The sequence below is a fragment of the Prinia subflava genome, chromosome 10 (genome assembly GCF_021018805.1).
Source record: "Prinia subflava isolate CZ2003 ecotype Zambia chromosome 10, Cam_Psub_1.2, whole genome shotgun sequence".
Classification (NCBI taxonomy): domain Eukaryota; kingdom Metazoa; phylum Chordata; class Aves; order Passeriformes; family Cisticolidae; genus Prinia; species Prinia subflava.
Window position 1 is genome coordinate 30,149,434 of NC_086256.1, and position 19,762 is coordinate 30,169,195.

General features: G+C 46.3%; 1 protein-coding gene across 5 annotated transcripts in view; it reads left to right on the forward strand.

Annotated features, from left to right (window-relative positions):
* Window positions 1-19,762, forward strand: part of PACS2 (phosphofurin acidic cluster sorting protein 2) — a 77,808-nt gene that overhangs the window by 35,545 nt on the left and 22,501 nt on the right. For 2 of the 5 annotated variants that reach the window (XM_063406733.1, XM_063406737.1), the window contains 13 exons: window positions 1,819-1,981; window positions 3,028-3,101; window positions 3,862-3,942; window positions 6,024-6,083; window positions 7,324-7,481; window positions 9,184-9,274; window positions 9,953-10,030; window positions 10,764-10,885; window positions 11,363-11,498; window positions 12,144-12,248; window positions 13,692-13,798; window positions 14,491-14,645; window positions 17,871-17,981. In XM_063406733.1, the coding sequence (XP_063262803.1) occupies window positions 1,819-1,981; window positions 3,028-3,101; window positions 3,862-3,942; window positions 6,024-6,083; window positions 7,324-7,481; window positions 9,184-9,274; window positions 9,953-10,030; window positions 10,764-10,885; window positions 11,363-11,498; window positions 12,144-12,248; window positions 13,692-13,798; window positions 14,491-14,645; window positions 17,871-17,981 (1,441 nt within the window). The remainder of the gene's footprint in view (window positions 1-1,818; window positions 1,982-3,027; window positions 3,102-3,861; window positions 3,943-6,023; window positions 6,084-7,323; window positions 7,482-9,183; window positions 9,275-9,952; window positions 10,031-10,763; window positions 10,886-11,362; window positions 11,499-12,143; window positions 12,249-13,691; window positions 13,799-14,490; window positions 14,646-17,870; window positions 17,982-19,762) is intronic. The other 3 variants (XM_063406734.1, XM_063406735.1, XM_063406736.1) reach the window with 3 other exon arrangements.

The following is a 19,762-nucleotide window of genomic DNA, read 5'->3' on the forward strand; positions in this document are numbered from 1 at the left end:
AACAGGTTTTATTACTGAGTAATAATATTGAGTGTTTTCTGCCTCATATCTTAATAGCTAAAGCTTTCACAAGGATAGCTTATGACCTTTTGAGGGGTTTGTTATTGTTTTAGTGGCTTTATTAGAGTTAGGGGGTCCAGATCAAAAATGCACAAGACAGAGTCACTTGGGCAAGCCTTACAACCCTGAGAAGTGGTAAAATTAAAGCAAGATTTGCTGTGCTTCTCAGTGCCACTGTATGAGAGTTCAGGATTAAGTAATTTGTCTTTTTGCTTGAAAAACCCTTGGCCATTGTTATTTCATGGCTGTTGGTAATTTAGGTGGAGCTCTATTCATGAGAAGTAAATGATAAAATTAATGCTGGAGTCAAGTATGGATAAATTATTCACAAAGGCCTTCTGAATGGCATAGCTCCATGCTTTGTTATTTCATGCCCTGTTTAATCTCTGCTGTTTCAGTGTCTAAATGTTTAGAAATGGGCTTAGCACTAGCAAGTTCAGTTTAACACCAATATTTTTCATCAGACTGCATTCTGTCAACAAGTGACTTTTATTCAAAATAAGCTAGTGTTGTGCTGTGGTGAGTTATTGCTGTATTAAAGAATTCACTCTAAAGACTGCTTCTCTTGTGTGAGTGCAGCTTCCCTCAGTCTTGCAGTGAATGGTGAGCTCCTTATTTAAATTGGCCAAACGTGTGGTGTTGCAGCTAACATTTTTCCTGTACTGTTTGATTTGTTGGACAGCTAGAAAATAAATACTGCTGTAAGGCAGAAAACATGTGGGCCCATTAATTAATCGGTGAACTTGTAAGTGTTGGGCATTTGCTGCTGCTACATGTGGTTTTTCTTATGTCTGTTTGTAATGTCAGCTGACTGGGGTTAGAAGGTCAAAAATGTTCAAAGGTTCACCATGTTAGGAAATAGTTGCTCTCCAGCTCATCTGGAATATTTATGAAATTGAAGGCTTCAGGAAAACAGATTTTACAAGCGCCCTCTCCCCTTTGGAGTTTATAGGATGATGACCCCTAAACTCCACTGACTCATTTCTTAAAAAAAATACAAAACGTTCTCTTAGCTGTTGAAAGAATGCAGTGAATTGGAGTTGAGAGTGAGCAGTTTCAGAGCAGGGAACATATGTTCCTCATCAGCTCAGGTCTGTTTAGGTCCCTGTGAGGAGCTGACAGAGCAGCCTGGTGTGTGTTGGAAAGCTGATGTGCAGGTGAGGGATGTGCTCGCTCACTCTGGTGGGGCAAGAGAAGAACACAAGATTCTGGGGAGAAACCTCCCAGCTGTCAGTGGCAAAGGAAGAGAAACCTGCACCAAGATGTCCCTCTTCCTCCACCACTGACTTGTTTTTCAAGTGGTGGCCAGTTCCTCTGAGATTCATGTCAGCTGTCTAGAGCAAGGATACTTTGCTTAAGGAAGCACTTTATGTCTGTATCTCACCAAGAATTTTTGCTTTTACTGGCTCTTTCACTGAGTTTTAAGACAAACTTAAGTTCCTTAACTAGGTATTCAGAGGGTGGATAACTCAATGATTCAAATCAGTACTGTGCTGGGGAAGTAAATACATAGCAATGAGGTAGTCAAGTACTCTGCTTCAAGGATGAGCTAATCAGCTGTTCAGCTCAGAATGTTTTTTGTTTCCTTCCATCACTTTCATTAGTAGTCAGATAAAATCTCAACTAGCATTATGCATTGGCTGCAAGTGGCTCTTGTGGTTACAAGGTCTTGAAAACTCCATTAGCATAAATAACTCTTGTAGTATGCAAATGATACAAATTTAAATGCAGGTTTGTACTGCTTAATTTCTGTCCCAGGTCATGCAGCACCCTACGGAAGGTGGCCAGGTTCTGAGCCTTTTCAGCAACATCAAAGAGGCTCCATTGAAGGTGGCAGAAATCTGGATCTTCTCCTTGTCGAGTCAGCCAATCGACCATGAAGACAGCACTATGCAGGCCAGCCAGAAAATCAAGTCTACGGGTAAGAGTCCAACCACATTGTCTGAGGACCAGTGTCTTCCTGAACCTAGCTGGAGTTAAACCCCACCTGGGCTTGGGTGCTTCCTGGGACAAATGAGGACTGGTTTGCACAAGTTGCTGTGTCTGTAAGTGATCAGTGCAAAGAAAACCCACTTTGCAAAAGTGCTGCTGGGTAAGCAGGGAGTGTGACAGGAGTGGGGTTTGAATTGTCAGCGCTTCTCCTGCATGCCACACCAAACCTGATCCATCCAGCAAGGGCTGGCTGTGTCCTCACCAGTGCTCTCCCAGCATTACTGGTGGATGTTTTGAGAGCCTGTAGCTTTTCACCTGGCTATCAGTGTTGTATTCAGGAGATTCACAGTTAAGCTACTCTTCCATCTTCTTTTTCCTTGGAGTATTGTACAATAAATTTCATTGAGTTTAGATGACACCTGCAGACTTGCAGCATGTTTGCTGGGGATGATGGCCTGGCTTTATGAGTGTAAATCCCTGATGTTGTACACTGTATAGGGAAGTCACTGGGCTCAGACTTGTGATGTTTTTATGTGGTACCAGCCCTCTGCTCTCTGCTGCAGGAGTGACCTGCTGAAGATAGTGCACGAAGGTGTTTGTGTGTTGTTGCCTGGAGCCGGGCAGCTCACTTGAAGGGTCATTTCCATAAAGGTTTTAGACTCTGTCATGTTTTACTTGCCCTTTAAGTCAGTTCTGCCCACATTAGGGGGGAAAAGTAATTGCCCTTGTGGAGAAACCTCTTTGCTTGCTGCTGTCTACCAGGTGGTTGGTTCTTTCCAGGATAAAAGGAGGAGGAGCACTATCTGTGTCCTGGTCCTTCCCTCTTACTGGGTGTGTTTCTCCTCATTCCTTTCCTCCAGACAATTCCCATCTCTCTGGTTCCAACACGGATAGATGTCTGCCAGTTTATCTTCTCCTTGTGTGCCTCCTTTCTTGATTTGTGACTCAGCTGGCCTTTTCTGCTCCTGAGATGAGACCGTGCCCTTACCTTGAAGGAGTTTCACAGGCTCTCTCCCCTCTTTCCTTCCCTTTCAGACAACTATTCCGAGGAAGAGTACGAGAGCTTCTCTTCTGAGCAGGAGGCCAGTGATGATGCCGTGCAGGGCCAGGTACTGTTCAGGGCATGGCTTGTCCCTGTGAGGGCTCAGTGGAGCATGTGCACTCCCAGCTCCTGCTTGAAACTGAAAGCCTATTTCTGTATCTAAACCATGCCAGTGCGAGACTGTTACCCAGTGTTCAGCTGCAGTGGAGAAGGCCTGCACAGTAACCCATTTCTTCTGTCATGCTGTGATTTATCTGTTCACGTGTTTGGACTTAAGCTCCCTGAAAAAACATTGGCATCCTTGTGCTTCTCTGCTTAATGGTCAGGGCATCATTTGATTGCTTCTCTAGCGCAATGGGATTCAAAGAGCCCAACTGGATCCCCAGCTGGAATTAAAGGGCCAGTGGGGTCTGAGGCAGCCTTTAGTCTTTAATACCTTTTACACAATAGGTCCTTTGGACAATCCCCTGACTAGATGTGAGACGCTTTTGATTTTGGGTCTTACTTGCCTTCAGACTCTGGCATCACCTGCCTTTCACCATCAGAGGGTACTGAGAGAGGGACCCACCAAAATGTGGGGCTGTGACTGTCCTTGTTCCTTGAACATAGAACTAGGGCTGTTTTGCTTCTCCAAGCTGTTATTCCTGTCCCTGCAGACCTGTCTCACTTCCTTTTCCCTCTACCATCCTAACTGCAATTAAGGCAAGTGCTGGATGCCTGGAAGACACAGCAGCAGGTTCATCTTCATAGGAGAAACGCTTTTAGCAGTTACATGCTCCTTGTGTCGCAGAATCACAAAGGTAACACGGGAATCTCTTTCTGTTCAGGATTTGGATGATGATGAGTACGAGATGGGGAAGCCCAAGAAGCAGCGGAGATCGATAGTAAGAACGACGTCCATAACCAGGGTCGGTGGAAATTAGTTTTACTAACACTGATGGGGTTTGGCCAGGATGGGCAGTGCATGTGGCTTGTGGGAGACAAGACACTGGCCCAGCATGGACCTTGGGGGCATGGTCACAGCTTGTGAAGAGTTAGGAAAAGCAGCCAGTTCAGGCAGTGGGAGCATCCAAGGTGTGTGCATGTCTTGATTGTCCTTTGGCTGCAAGGTTGAGGAGCTCCAAAAATCATGCAAGTGTGTGAAATTCCACCCCCATGAAGAAGCCAGGGCACGATCCTTGCTCATGTAAGTCCTGAAAGTAGCTCTAAGTGAAGGAAAGCTCTCCTGTTTGTGCTCTGTGTGGGAGAGGCCAGCGGGAAGTTCTCAAAATGTCATAGTCAGGCTGGAGCTTGATGGATGAACTTCACGTGATGCATGTGGTGCTGAGGCAAAAGAAGTAGCTGGATATTATATATATATATATATATATAAGCTTTAGAAAGATGCTTGTGGCTGTCCACCCTCCCTCCCACACAAGCATGAGTGTGCCTGCAAACTGCACTTGTGTAGAACAGGAACTTGTGCTTCACCACACCATGGTCTAAGGCTGTTTCTGAAAGCCATATTTTGATAAGGTCTGAAATAAACCCTGTTTTGACCTTACTATGTCACTATAAAGATCCTTTCTATGAGACCAGGAGTGTGCTGGTTTGTCAGGACAAAATCCACCACTTGCTTATTAAGCAAGGAACTCATAATAGGAGTGCCTTTATAGCCCTGACCTCTGAACTGATGCTCAATCTCCAGCTGGTGCAGAACTGGGTTTGGTGATGCCAGTTAAGTCAACATCAGCCCAGCTCCAAACCAGATCTCCTCTCCATGAAACCGTTCAGGCCAGCAAACAGCTCTTGCCTTGTCACCTTAGCTGCTGCATGCTGAGTGTCCCCCCTGCATGGGCTGCTGAACATCCCAGGTGTTGTCAGGGATGGTTTTGTGTGACAGCCTGAGCCAGAGGAGAACTTTCACTATTGTGAGAGCATCTCAGCCTCAGGGATGCACTGAGGACAGAAACAGGGCTGTCATGGGAGAGTGTGGTGGATTTATTTCACCTAAGCTTCGACTGTCTAGAAGGTGGCTGCAGCTGCAGGATAGGAGTTCAGAGATAAAGGGTGCAGTTTGGGGTCTGGGTGAAGTGTCTGAGGCCAGAGTTGGGAGTAGGCAGTTGGACCTGCAAGAGCTCAGGAGGGTCAGCAAAATGAGCAAATTTCACCTCAGGGTGCTCTGGTACCAGCCATTTCCTTCTCCTTTCCTCCTGACACAAGGATACCATCTCAAGTGCTCTATACCAGCACTTAGACCTGGGCCCTTCTTGTCTTTTTGAGAATGTGCACATCAGGTTTGTCAGTGGCAGGTAGAGAAGGGCTGGGCAGCTCCTGGCAAACCTGGGCTGTTTGATCCTGCAAAAGGGGGAGCACCTGTGGGGTGAGCAAGCACAAAGGAAGTGCAGCAGTTTGCCTTGTGTTGTTCTGGCCTGGTTCCTGCTCTGTCCAGGATCTGAGAGTATGACTCAAGAAACATTTGTGTGGTGGTGCAAGTGCTGAAGATAAGTGCCATAGCTTTTCACCAGTGCTGCTAGTGAAAGAAATGAACCTGCCATGCAAATTCCAACAAAAACCCTCCCATGCTTTGGTGGTAAAAATCACATTTGTTCTTGGGGTCAGTGGGTAGTTGTCTATGTTAGCTCGCCCTTGTTAAGAATCAGAAAAGTTGAGTGTCAGGTGTTTCCCAGGAATATATCAAAAAGGCACAGGAAGGTGCTCTGGAAGATCAAAATTGTTATCCATTGTGTGTCGAACCAAAAGTAGAGTGCCATCTTTCAGATTTATCGTGTTCGTTGGGGTGGGACCTCCCAGTTGGTGGTAATGAAATGATCATAGGTGTGGAAAAGCTGATTTCAGTGTAGGAACAGCAGACAGGTGGTCTGTGGTGCCAGGTGTTGATTTTAAACAACAGTGCAGCACCAGTGTCAGATGTGTCTGGCTTCTTGCAGGCTGGGAGAAAACAGCTCGCTTAATGCTTTACTTATGTAAAAGTGTCTTTAACTTGCAGCAACAAAACTTCAAACAGAAGGTTGTGGCATTGCTGAAGAGGTTTAAAGTGTCTGATGAGGTGAGTAATTCCTTCTGTAAACCTTCCTGCCTTGTGTGCTGCCCTCTGCTTGGTGCATCTTGCTTTAGTCTTCAGGAATAGTCCCCTGCTTCTTCTTGTTCCCTTCATTTTGTTTTCAAGTCCACAGTGGATGTGACCTTTCCTTACACCCTGGCCTTGCAGGGAGGCTTGAGGGCCAACTTCTAAATGTCAGCAAACATTTTCTAGATGAAGTTTTATCCGAAGCGGATTTTGGCAGCCATGTGCGTACTCATTAGTTTTGCAGATCGCTTTGAAATTATCTTTGACCCGTTCAAAGGCAGATAGTCCAAATGGTCTGTATTGCTTGTGAAGTTAAAGCCCAGCCTCTTTGATGATCTTACTAGAACAGCCAGACAAGACATGAAAAACTTGGATAGGGAGCTCAACCCACAAGAGTCAGCTGCTTGGTCGGAGCTGAAAGGGATGAAACAGATCCAAAGCCCAGGAAACCTGTGTAACATTAAGTATGTAAGACAAAAACAGTTAACTTCTCCTTTGGCCGTGTGGCTGTGTGCTGATTCTGTGGCTTGGGGAAAGGAGTGAGTAACTCCTTGTGCTTCCTTACTCTTCCGAGCAGTCCTGTTAGCTTTGCTGTTCTTCCCAGGTTAGCTTGGCAGCGTCAGCACCCTCAGCTGAGAGCTCAGGCAGCCGAGCCGAGCTGCTGCTTCTCTGGAGCTGCCTCTCAAAAGGCAAGCTCCGGAATAGGCACAGCCCCTGCCTGCTCCGGGTCTGTGTAGGGCAGGTGCAGTGTGAGGTGTTTGCTCTCCCTCCTCGGCCCATCCATGTCCAGGTTTCAGGCGCCTCCTGTGGACATTGCTGGGTATCAAATCACGAGGTGTCAGGGCAGCTTTTTCAGTAAAACCCGAGACAGGCTACACTGTTGGGAATACTGGCATTTTGTACTGGTTCTAGGAAAACTGAGGCTCCTTTGGAGCCTTTTAAAAGCTTTGTTTATAGAATAGGGTTGAATAATGGACATAACCAGTGGTTAAATGGCATGCTTGTGTCTACGTAGCTCCTGCTTAACCAGGCATTGACAAGCTTGATCCAAGACAAGCATTGCTGATATACTTAATCATCCTTGGATATAGTATCCTAGCACCAGGAATAGAACCTTACTGCCAGCACTGGTGTACTGCAGTCGTGGAGGGAGCAGAGGTGATGTGGGATCAGCCTGGCTCCTAGCAAAGCTGGTGATACTTGTTTTTGTCCTGTCTAGGTTCTGGATTCAGAGCAGGACCCAGCAGAGCATGTTCCAGAGGTGGAGGAGGATTTGGACCTTCTGTATGACACGCTGGATATAGAGAATCCCAGTGACAGTGGGCCAGAAATGGAGGATGATGACAGTGTCTTGAGCACTCCAAAGCCAAAGTTAAAGTAAGTGTGAGGCAGCTTGTGCTGGGCCAGAGAGAGACCATATACAGTGTCAGATGTTGGTTTTATTCCCACCCTTCCATGCTCTTTTCCCCCTCTTGACGTGGTGGTGTTAGAGTGGGAATGACAGCTTGTGATCTAGAGGTAGTGTGTGGGGGGTCTAACTTCCCTTCAGTCTTAGTTCTTCCTTGTTCCCTTGCAGAGATTCTGCTGCCGTGCCACCTGAGCACAGGGAAGGAATTGGTGGCAGGCAGGCAGAGAATTGAACTGTCCACAGGGTTTTGAAGCAGTAGTAGAAACAGGAAGGAAATGTGTGCTAAGGCAGAAGTAGAGGCAGGGATGAGCAAGGCACACTGTTCTTCTGGAAAGACCTTTCTTGTAATGACGCCCTGTGTGGAAAGAGAGTCTTTGTAGGGATTAAGGAAGCAGAGCTGCAGAAAACTAATTCCCCAGGGCCCAAAGGCACTGACTACAGCACAGGTGGATATGCTCAAGCCTGTTCTTAAAGAACTGGTGTGGGTCAGTCCCAGCACTGCAGAGCTGAGCTCGGGGTTGCTGGCTCAGAGCAGATGCAGAGCCCTGAGCTAACAGAGCTGTGTCACATCTCTGCTCAATAAAGACTGAAAATGAGAGACTGAGCTGCACTCGTGCATCTGACTGGTGAGTGGTTGAATGCTCAGGCCCCCAGTGTGTGATGGCTCTGAAAAAAAGAGTAATGGCTCTGACCACTGCAGCTGGTCAGTACAGCATCTGCTAAATCTGCTAATTGCCAGGAGTCATTATATCCTCATTCATGTTGAATAACCTCGTTGGGCTAAGAATAGATTCTGAATCTGGAGAGACCTGTTCCCTATCAGAGAGCCAGAAGATGTCAAGGGTATACTGGGCAGCAGTGGAAATGTTGGGGCTGGTGGCATGTGAAGGTGTTTGGTGCTTAACCTGATACCAGTTGGTAGGCCCTGCCTTGAAGGGATTTGAAAATAGATGTGTTGTGGTAAGCAGCTGCTTTGAAACAAGTCAAAATGTTTTACTTTACATGCTGAGGGTTCATATCCTGTTCCCTTGGAGCTGAGGAGCAAACTGTTCTGGGATATGTGATTGCTGGAGTAATGCTGGAATGGGAACTTAATGTGTGTGATCCTGGGGAGACACTCTGTAGTTTCCTAGGTCCAGTTCTTGTGTTCGTATCTTGAAGAGGATGTGATAAATGTTGATGGCTTTGAGGCAGGTTTTTCCCACAACAACAAAAATCAGTTCCTTACATTGTAATTGACTCTTGTAGCCTGATGTGATGAGCTGCCTTTTGAGTGGAAGCACAATCTGATTGTGTGTGGTACCTTATCTTACTGAGCAAATGTGTAATTGGAGCCTGGGGCTGGCAGCCAAATCCAGATGCAAGCTGGGAATAAAATGCAGATTAGCCAAGAATTGCTTACCCAGGAGAAGAGGGTTGGGGTGTGGGGGGAAGCAGCAGTTCTGCTTGCTGTCTGTCAGTCAAAAACTGGATTCAGGGATGCCTGGACTTTCTGGCTTCTTTTACTGTCCTGGACACCTTTCTCTCCTTTCAAAAGCAGCCTGTTTTACTGGAACTGTTGGGGAGCAGTAAGATCATCTGGAAGTGTCATGTTGCTTCACTGTGAATGTGGTAGGCTCACCCTGTCAGTGCTTTTGGTAATAAGAAGTGGGTTTTACTTTCCTTACTCAGACCTTACTTTGAAGGACTGTCACACTCCAGCTCTCAGACAGAAATTGGTAGCATCCACAGCATCAGGAGCCAGAGAGAGCCACCAAGTCCTGTAAGTCACATTTCAAGTGTTACCTATCTACACTGTTTCTAATTGCATCTGTTAATTAAAGACCCTCTCTGACCCCCTCCAAAGACTTGGATGCAGAGATAGAAATTTTCTGCTAAGAAAACGCATTTGGATTTTTTGGGGATTTGGGTTTTTTTGGCCGGATTGGGGTTTTGTTTTCTTTTTAAATGCAAATATTGTATTAACTCAAGGGTGCATCTTTGGGTTATGTATTGAATATTTGCTGATGGTGTGAATAGCTTCGGATTCCCATGTGCCTGAAATGACTGCCAGGATGGGAGATGTTGCCTGGGAGTTTTAGGTGCTTCCAAGCACTCTGTGGAGGAAGCTTTTCTTTGCTGTTGTTGGGATACTTTTCCTGGTGACTGATGGTGAATGGTCAGGGGCAGCTCAGCTGCTTTTCCATTTGCTCCTGGATGGGTGTAAAGTGTCAGTCCCATCCCAGAGCACCTCATTGCCTCTCTTGTGTGTTGTGCATCAGCTTTGCCACATCCCACACTGATGTGTGCAGTCCTGGTGTGAGCAGGGAGCACTGCTGGCCATACTGCAGAGCTGAGTGATATTTAAATGGAGAAGCATCTCTTCTGAAAGCCTGACCCAGGGAGTGTGGCTGGAAACTGTGCTGCTGCTAAACCTCCTGAGGATTTTTCTTCTCTCAAGCAGGTAGAAGTGCCTGAAAAGACAAAGAGTCTTGGAACCAAACATGCAGGCGACAGTGTTTCTGACACTGTTCCTTATGTAAGTTGAAAAATGCACTTGTTGACCTTCCTGCTGTGAGTTCCTTTGGGTGTCAGCTGTGGGCTGCATTCTGTGGCATGCATCTGCCTGTCCATGTAGCTGCACATGCAACACAACTTCCACAGGTAACATCAGCTGCAGTGAAGACAGCACTGAGTTCTCCTCTGACCTTAGTCTGGAGGTTCTTTCTGCCTTTTGCAGGTGAAATGCTCTATTTGACCTTTTGTTCAAACAGCCTGAGGAAGGCAGGCCCAAAGTTTGCTACTGAGCACTTAAAGGATGCTCAAGGTCATTCCATTTTATCAGACAGAAGTATTACTTTGAGCTGAATTGGCAGGAATCGAGCTCGTCCCAGGGCAAAAATCCCAAAGTTTGAGTTCCTCTGCTGGGAATGTGGGGTGTGTGACATTTCTCTCATGTCTTTCTCTCTTAGCTAGTTCACTGGGGTAAGATGAATTAATCTGCATTTCATGAGGAGGCATGCAATGGCTTTGAGCTGTGAGAGTGCCTGTTCCCAATAGCATATCTGAACACCTTTCCTGCCTTCAACTCCCTTGCGAGGCAGAGCTGGGGATGGGTAGCCCCAGATAGCCACTACTGGTTTCTCCCTTTTGGCAGTGAAGAGGATGTCTGGAAGAGGCAGGCTCAATGTGCCCCAGCCAGAGCTAAGTTCCCAAGGTGAGACAGAGGGGAGGGTTTGTTCCTAGTGACTCTGTTCCCTGTGCTTTTGCAGGAGTCTAACCAGCAAGCTGAGGCCCAGGAGGCTGAGCTCCCCACTCCAGACGTGTTTGTGGAGAAGCTCCCACCCAGCGGGAAGATCACAAAGACAGAGTCCCTCATCATCCCATCCACCAGGTACAGGGGACAGTGCTGGGGCTGCTCAGGAAGTCATGGTCTAGGATTTGCTAGGATTTGATCAGGGTGGCCTAAGGCACTGAACTGCAAGGATACCCTCCTTGTGTTTGGGCACTTAAGTGATAGGTCTGGAGCACTTGATAAATGCCCAGAGGTATTCTGTGCTGCTTTGGGGTGTGTGACTGCCGTTTGTCTGGCTGGATCGTATTAAGCTGGTGTAGCAATAGCAGAGAGGTGGTGTGGGTGTTAGCATGGGCTGTGGAAGTCATCCTGGGACTCCTGGGAATGTGCTGAACTGTGTGCTGTGCACTGCCAGAAGCAGAATCATCGGGTCTCGAGCTAGCTCAGATGTATGTGCAGAATTCCCCAGTGCTCCTGCTGACAGTACTGAGGTTGCCAGACTGAGTGATGGGGATTTGAGGGCTGTCTCTCACTCAGAAATGTGCCAGCCCTGGGAGTGTAAGCACATGTCTCCAGCAGGTCTGAGGGGAAGCAGGCGGGGCGCCGGGGGAGGAGCACGTCCCTGAAGGAGAGGCAGCCGGTGCGGCCGCAGAACGAGAGAGCCAACAGCCTGGACAACGAGCGCTCCCCTGACACCCGGCACCACTTACAGGTGTGCACAGCACTGCTCCTCGCACTGTTCTCCTCTCCTCCACTCTCTCCTGTTCCTTCTGGTTCAAGCTCTGTCCCTGCTGGGAAGGAACTGCGCCCCCTCTGCAGTTTCAGGAAGGAGGAAATTTACAGCTAAAATTTTATCTTCCATTCAGTCTGCTGGGGTTTGCCAGCTTGTAGCTTTGTCAGCCAGCCATAAACTCAAAGCACTGGGGCAGATTGTTGGAATGGGAAATGAATAGGGATGTGTTGAGGAATTACTCCTTTGAAATAAGGCAGATTGCTAGGGACTGTCTTGTGCACAGCATATGTGCCATGCTTTTGTTAGCTGTGGAGCTCACTTATTTCCCTCCTTGACGAGATTGTTCCTGGCTGTTAAGAATCTGAAGTTCTTGGACTGCTGTTAGTTGGTGTAAAGTGATGTAAGTAAAAGTGCATAGCAGAAAGAGTAATGACCAGCAAGTCCACAGTGGCTAATATTGAAGAAACTGCAGAGTGTCAGTCCCAGCAGCCTAGTGTGCCTTTGCTGATGGGGTGAATGGCTAGCATGCACAGCCACCTCATCAATTGCAAGAGCTGGAGCTGGAGGCTTGATGGTTAGAGCTGACACCTCTTACTGTGCTTTTCTCTGTGTCTTTATTTCCAGATCCCCAGGAAAACAGTGTATGATCAGCTAAATCACATCCTGGTTTCTGACGACCAGCTGCCAGAAAACATTATCCTTGTCAATACATCTGACTGGCAAGGCCAGGTAAAGGCAGGGGACATTACCTGGAGCACAGTTCTCCTGCTCTGTTCCTCCTCAGGAATGGACAGGCCTTGAGCTCTGCACTAACCAAGTAGGTTCTGCTGCCTGCAGAGTGTTCAGTGCCCACAAGCTGGATTTCATCTGACCAGGAGATGCTGGGATCATATAAAGTTTTGCCACCTGAGCCTTTCCACAGAGGTGTTTTCTTCTCCAAACAATGCCATTCCTTCTGGTTAGCAGCACACTGGGAATGTGACTAAACCCTTGCACTCAAAAGCCTCCTAAATTGGGTAGACTGGGACAAAGGAAGCAAGGAAGTCTGACCTTGTGGTGGCTTAGGCTGAGATTTGTGAGCATAGGTGGTGAAGAGGAGAAAATATTTCAGGTCAGCTCTGTAGCCATGTACATGTTCTTGTGATTGCTGACTGCAGGAATCACCCCATCCTTGCTGAGTGATAGTTGTTTTAAGAACTCTGAACAATACTTTCTTCTGCTGACAACGTGGAACAGTTTGTTATGGGTTTGGAACAATTTTTGCTCCTTTTGGAACCTTATTCTGAGAAAGCAATAAAATATGTATGGAAGAGGACCAAAGAACATGGTCTGGGTGGCTGTTGCCTGGGGAACTTGTGCCAGGCTTGTGGAGATACATTGTCTGGTTTGGCTTTCTGTTTCTGGAAGAACTAGAGTCTCAGTGTGTGAGAGAGCACAAATACCATCTGAGCTACTGGTTCCACTTTCTCTGTACTTGGAAGACAGAGAAATGCCTTCTAGAGATGGACAGAAGATGTTGTAGATCATCTTCCAGGGGTTCTGGCTGCTTGTGCCTGCAGTATCAGAGGGCAGGAAGGCTATGGACAGGAGTGCATAGATGAATCATGCAGAAATTGAAAGTGTGAGATAATTACTGAGTGCCGTAATTATGTCCATGTACTTGAGGTGTTTGGTGTCCCCATCAGCTGCATGGAGGGGGAACAGTCCCTTATGAGGAACATGTGTGTGGTAGCACCTTTCCCTTTCTTCAGTGTTTAAGGTTGGGCAGAGCATTGCATTTCTTTAAAATGGGAATCAGAGAGATGCAACTGCACTTGCAGAGACAGGCAGGTAGAGAGTGTCAGCTCTTTCCCAGTGCTGTCTGCTGGTGCTGCCCTGCCCTCTGTGGCTGTAAAAGCTGTGCAGCTCTAGAGTTGTCATTGCCATGTTTGGGATATGGTGTTGTGTCTGTCAAGAAGATGTTGCCATTTTTCTAGGAGACCTTTCCTTTGGCTGCTGTGCAGGGAGGAGGCATTTGTGAAATAGCCATATCACCTTCAAATCAGGCACAGGGAGAGTGCCCAGGAGTGGGTGTGAGAATACCCAGGAGGTTGGGGGAGGCATATTTTCTTCTTGCATCAAACAGTACCAAAAAAAAAAAAAAAGGATTAAAATGTTCTGTTCTCTCCTCAGTACCTCTCAGATGTCTTGCAAAAGCACACCTTGCCAGTGGTCTGCACATGTTCCTCTGCTGATATTCAGGCAGCTTTCAGCACAATTGTCTCCAGGATACAGAGATAGTAAGTTCTCACCTTGCTTGTGTTAGCTCTGAAAGCCTCTCAGCTCCTGTGCCCCAGGACTCAGGGATTTAATTTCTCAACCACTGTATGAAATCTTTCCAGTCTGCTCTCCTGAAGTCAGAATTGTGTGGCTCTTCAGCACTCACCAGCCCTGCAGGGTGCTGCTGTTCTGCCTCCTGTGGGGGCATACAAGTCACCAGCAGCAGCGATTATCAGAGATGGTGCTTTGGAGGCTGCCTCATGGGTCAGATGCGTGCTCCAATAAAGCATGCAAAACAAATAAGGGCATTTTAAATAGTTCTTGCTCTCCCTTCCAAGCAATTCCCAGATTATTTCCTCAGTTCCTGAAGGTACTCCCTACCTACCTGCTGAGGGCTGTGGGTACCTGGGCCTGTTCTCTGACCCAGCAGTTAGTAGGTACATCCTAACCTGGATAGTGGAGCCCAGCCCTTTTGAATATCAAAATGTGCAAGAGAAGGAGCAGGGAGACCAATTAAGAAATTACTGAAGAATGTTGTACTTTATTAATAATGTTTTAAGCTGCTGAGAATTGTTGCAATATTGCCTTGTGCATTGAACAAAGTCTCTTCTGCTATAATTGTTATTAACCAGTTGGGGGTTTTTTTGCTGCTCGTTCTGAAATATGTGGTTGAAGGCACAATTACAAATATGTTTCCTCTTTTTCTGTCTAGCTGTAACTGCAACTCACAGCCTCCAAACCCAATTAAAATTGCAGTGGCGGGAGCCCAGAATTACCTCAGTGCTGTGTTGAGGCTCTTCGTAGAGCAGCTGTCTCACAAAACCCCCGACTGGCTCGGCTACATGAAATTTCTGATCATCCCTCTAGGTAAATAAGGAATGGTGTTTCTTCACAGGAAGGGGAGTGGGTGAAATCTGCTGTGTTCCCTCAGGAGAAGCCTTTCTGGAGCTTTGGTTAAATGAGGCAAATTGTTACATGACTGTGTCGTGCTGGTGTTGCTGCTCTTGTGTGAGTGAATTTCACCTGTAAGTTCCTGATGCCAGAGTCCGCTTGTAAGCCTTTTGTTTGAAGCAAGGGGTTAAGTTCTACCTTCCCATACAGGGAGACTCTTGTGCACAGAATATTGTTCTAGAAGCCCTTTTCCCTGGCTGAGATGTTAAATTCAGTGGGCACCACATTTTCCAAAGCAATAACTGTTCTGGCCTCCCTGGGCTTGACTCAGAAAATGTTAATAGAGGAGGGGTTGAAAAATTTTTAAAGGCTCTGAAACTGCTGAGAATTTGAATTATTTAAATTACATACATCTTTTGACCTTTACTTTACGTGCTGGTCTGCTCAGGTTTTTCCCTCAGTTTTCCAACACTTTATCTCTCTGCCCCTTCAGTAGCTCAGCAAACCTGCCTGGCTGGCAAGTTCCCCAATTTGGATTGCTTGTGGTGAGGGAAGTAGAGTGGACTGATAACAGCACCAGGGGTCTTGCTGTAGTCAGAAATGTTGTGGTGGCAAAGCGTGGGAAGCAGGGCAGTCACTGTGCTGTGGGCAGGGACATCTGGCAGTGCTGGTGTGGTCCAGGGTTTGACTTGTGTGCACAGAGCACTTAAGTGATGGGAACAGCAGAACACATGAAAAGCATTTTTGCTGGTGTTTTCCAGTTTTCTGGGTTTGGGAGCAGCTGATGGCAGTTCCTGCAAGAATCAGAAGCTGCTGCCCAGCACCATGAACACTGGAGTTAGGCTATCCATTCAGTGGTGGCATTTGCAGAAGTTAAATAAAAAGGCAGAGGAAAAGAGCTAGATCATTCTGTAAAAAAAGGCATTTAGTTTCCAAAATGGTTGGCAGGAAGAGAAGAGAGAGCTCTTTAGGGAGCAAAAACAAAAAAAAAATTAATTTCTGCAAAGTTAAATGTGTTTTGAATGAGAATCTGTGTCTGAGACTTTGCTATTCACTTGCTGACTGTCTCCTGGCCTCCAGGCCAGGACTGTCTCCTGGTCTCTTCCAAAACTCCTGGAAGAAGAGTTTTCTGTCCTGCAGTTTTTAATGATCTGAAAATACTCTCTTTTTGAAAGTGAAATACAAAATTTACTTAGTGTGGGTTTGAGTTGGTTTTTTAAAACTTTCATTTGTAACCAAAACAGAAAAAATAAATGATTTAGAACTGTGAATTCATTTTAAATTCTACTTTAAATATAGAAACTTCTCTAACAGGACCTTTTCCATAGAAGTCTGCAGTGTTTCCTGATCGGATCAAGTGCTTATTTCTGGCCAGCTCTCTGGCAGTTCATTAAAGTGATTGAGGAGCCACCTCTCATTTCTGACAAGTGAAAAAGCACCCAAGACAGAACAGTGACCATGCCATGAATGTCTTAAAGGAAAAGCCTCTCTGTTGCCTGCAATACCTTTGAACTAGGGTTGGTGGACTTTTTCCATGGATGGTTTTACCTTCTGAGTCCACAGCTACACACTCCAGTGACAGAAGGGTCGATCTTCAGTGGTTTATTAGCAATCAGAAATGCTTAGTGTCTGTAACAACTGGGAAATTCAGTCCTGCTCCATGCTACTGATTCTCTGGCTGTAAGACTCTTTTGCTGTCTAAAACACTATATAAACAACTGAAAAGAGGAAAACAAAACAAAATGTTGGGGGTTATTTGAGCGGTTTGGGGTATTTTAACGTTTTATATAGCTCCCACAGGTAGAACTTCTTGGGAGGCTTCCTGTTGATTGCTTGTTTCCATGTGCAGTGTGTTTTCCCAGCGTGTGGGAAAGCCTCTCCAGTGCATGGTGCAGAGCTGTGCTGTGTGCACTGCTTAAGACCCCACTGCAGGAGAAGTGATGGTCCCAGTCTCTAATGACACTGAGGGCAGCCCAGAGGCACCTCCTGCTTTCACCTCTCTTTGAAGCCTGGAAATCAGCTTGGAGGACTCAGACTGTGGGTTTATTGTTTGGGTTTTTTTTTCCTCCAGAGTTTTCCTGGACCATGGTGAGTACAGTTAAGCAACTGGGGTCATCTTGAAGAATTTGTCAGGTTTCCAGTTACCAGCTGGTGGCTCAGCTGTTTCAGCCCCTGGAATCATGGCTTGATGTGCAAATTTGGTGTGCAGGAAGGATGAAAATAATTTGATTAGATGAACTCGGAGGCTGCTTCATGTATGACTGTGAATGTTCTGAACTGGTGCTGAACATGACTGCCAGGTGGTGATTGGGAAGGGTGATCCTGGCACACCTTTTCTCCTGTGTTCAAGGACTGGAGAGGTAGTTGCTAGGGGGTGTTGTCTGTTTTGGGGACACAGATGTCCTAAAATGAAGGTGGCAAATTTTTGCCACCTCCCAGGGCAGAGTTTGTCACTTGAACACCTTCCCTGTCCAGCTGAGCATAAGGATGAAGTCAGATTTCCATGCAGAGCTGGAGGCTGGACACACAAAGCTTCTTGAAGGAGGTCTTTCCATGGAGGAGCTGAGCCACAAGGCTCAGCTAGAGTAAGCAGGGACCTGCTGCATGTGCCAGTATTCGCTGGGTACTGTGATCCTGGGGCTCTGTTTTCTGGCTCAAATTGCAGCATATTTATTGAGCTTACAGCGCTTAAACAAGCCTCCCTGGGCTGTTTTTCCTGGCTGGGGAAAATTGCCTCTTCTCAGTGCTGCAAAAATGCTGTGCGGTGCAAATGGTGCTTGGAGGAAGGGGTCAGGCCCCTCTTGGCAGAAGTGGCCAAGTGCAGCCTGTGGGCAGGAAGGGAAAGCTACTTGCAAAACTGAGAGGCTGACATGGAGAGCTGTAGAGCCTTTGTGCCTTCCAAATCATTTATTTCCTCAGCAGTTTCCCAGTCCTGTTTTCTTTGGCCTTTTAAATTTAATTTGTTAGGGGGAAAGCGTGAAGTGAAAGATATCAGTGTGTTGGGGCAGTCTGCACTGGGAAGTCTATTTTCATGCTCTTGTAGAGATAAGCTGGACTAAATGACTTGGTTATAATTGAAGAAGTTTATTTCTGAGGTATCTAGTGTGGTTTTGATTTTGGAGTTTAATTCCTCACAGATCAAACCCACACTTGTGTTTAGTGCTGGAGAGCACAGCTGTCATATTTTCCTTTCTTTCTTAGGCTCTCATCCAGTGGCCAAGTATCTGGGGTCTGTAGATTATAGATACAACAACTTCTTCCAAGATCTAGCCTGGAGAGATCTGTTCAACAAACTTGAAGCACAGACCACTGGTAAGGCTCTGTGTCTGTTTGGCCTGTGTGGGATGAAAAGCTTGAATGAGTAATTTTAGCAAAGGTCAAGTAAATACAAGAGGAAGCAGACAATTGTTTTTGTTCCTCTTTTCTCCTCACTCCACCATATTCCCATTTCAGATGCTGACCTTTGTAAGTCTTGCACATGGTGGTTTGCAAACAGTTATTGGCTCCCAGAGGCACTAACTAGCTGCCTCTGAGTCATGCTGTTCTTACCTAGCTCTCAGCTTTGTTCTTTGATGTGGAGGTCTCACTGCTAAGTTCAGTACACTGCTTTCCTTCAGGAGCTGTGCAGCCTAAAATGTTTGGAAGCTCTGGGAAGAGTAACTTCTGTTAGTTGTATATGAGAAAGATCGTGCCAGCAGACTTGAAAACATTCTCATTAAAGAAGAATTTTGTTCTTCATCAGTGTGGTAACAAGTGGAGCTGCCCTAGGTCAGACCAACAAGCTCCTGTTCTGATCTGAGTTTGTTCTAGGCCAGATTAAAGCCTTACTTCATGTTAAAGTACCAATTTATTTAAAATATGAATGCTTACAGTTTCTTCCTCCATTTCTTCAAAAACGGAAAGAAACAGGAGAAAGGAGGATTTGCAACATTCAGGGCTGTGTGGAAGCTTGAGATTTGATGCTGTTGTGGGCAGCATTGCTCATACAGAAATTTCATTAGAAGGAAAAAAGCTTTGGAGTTTGTGTAGCACCATGAGCATGGGGAGGTTACAATGTGATTCCCCTTGTTGGAATTGCAGAGTTCCTGAGACTCCCAGGATGCTCCTGGAAGTCCTTTAGCCTTTAGAGGAGAGAGACCTCTTCAGTAATTGTTCAGAGCTGTTCCCAGCAGGTGGGGACATGGCTGGACAAGGCCTAGGGCAGCCTGATCTGAAGGTGAAGTCAGCTCTGTTGGAGCAGGAGGCTGGACTAGAAACCTCCCAGTGTACTGTCCAACCTACACTTTCCCTTAATCCTGAGTTCACGGAGGAACTGATGTATGGAACTGGTTTCCTTTATTTGCTTGCTGCACTTGAAAATGAGGAAAAAGGTCAATACAGACTTGGTTTTTGTGTCTGAATTAGGTGTCTGAATTGTGTCTTCATTATCTATAGAAATCCAGAAAGAGCCATATCTGTTCCTTGATTCGTTATATGCTGTTTGCTATGAGGAAAATTCCACCTCATTTTTGTATAGTGCACACTTCGTGCATTCTGCATTTTTGTCTATGTGGTGGCAAATGCACAGAAACTCTGTGACAGCACAAGAAGATCTGGCAGAGAATTGTAACTCTTACCAGTTCACTGCTGAAATACAAAGAATCTGGGTTAAAATGCCCATTTTAGAGTATGGAAGTGCCTGTGGAAGGTCGCTTGTGTTCCTGTGATCTCACAGTTGACACCAAAGAAATATGGAAGGCATTTAGGAAATGTCTTTGTGTCGACTTGAAAGAACCACAATCTCACAAATACATGTGATCTTTGTGCTCTTCCTGTCCTTGTGTGTCCCTCAGTCTTTTTGGTCAACTCAGCAAGGCTGTGAGTTCATTAGGAACTAAGGTAACTCAGTGCTGGTGTGAGCAGAGCAGCTCACCTGGGAGAGATGGCCAGGCACTTCCTTCAGCAGATACCTGCAGTCAAGGCATGAAAAAGTCTAAAGCTGACTCCGGGCAGGTACAGAGAAAAGCTTTTAACAAATCTAAAAGACCCCAGATTCGGTCCGAAATGCTGAGTACAAATTCAGCTTTACTGTGCTCTGAGGTAGGCAGAGCTTC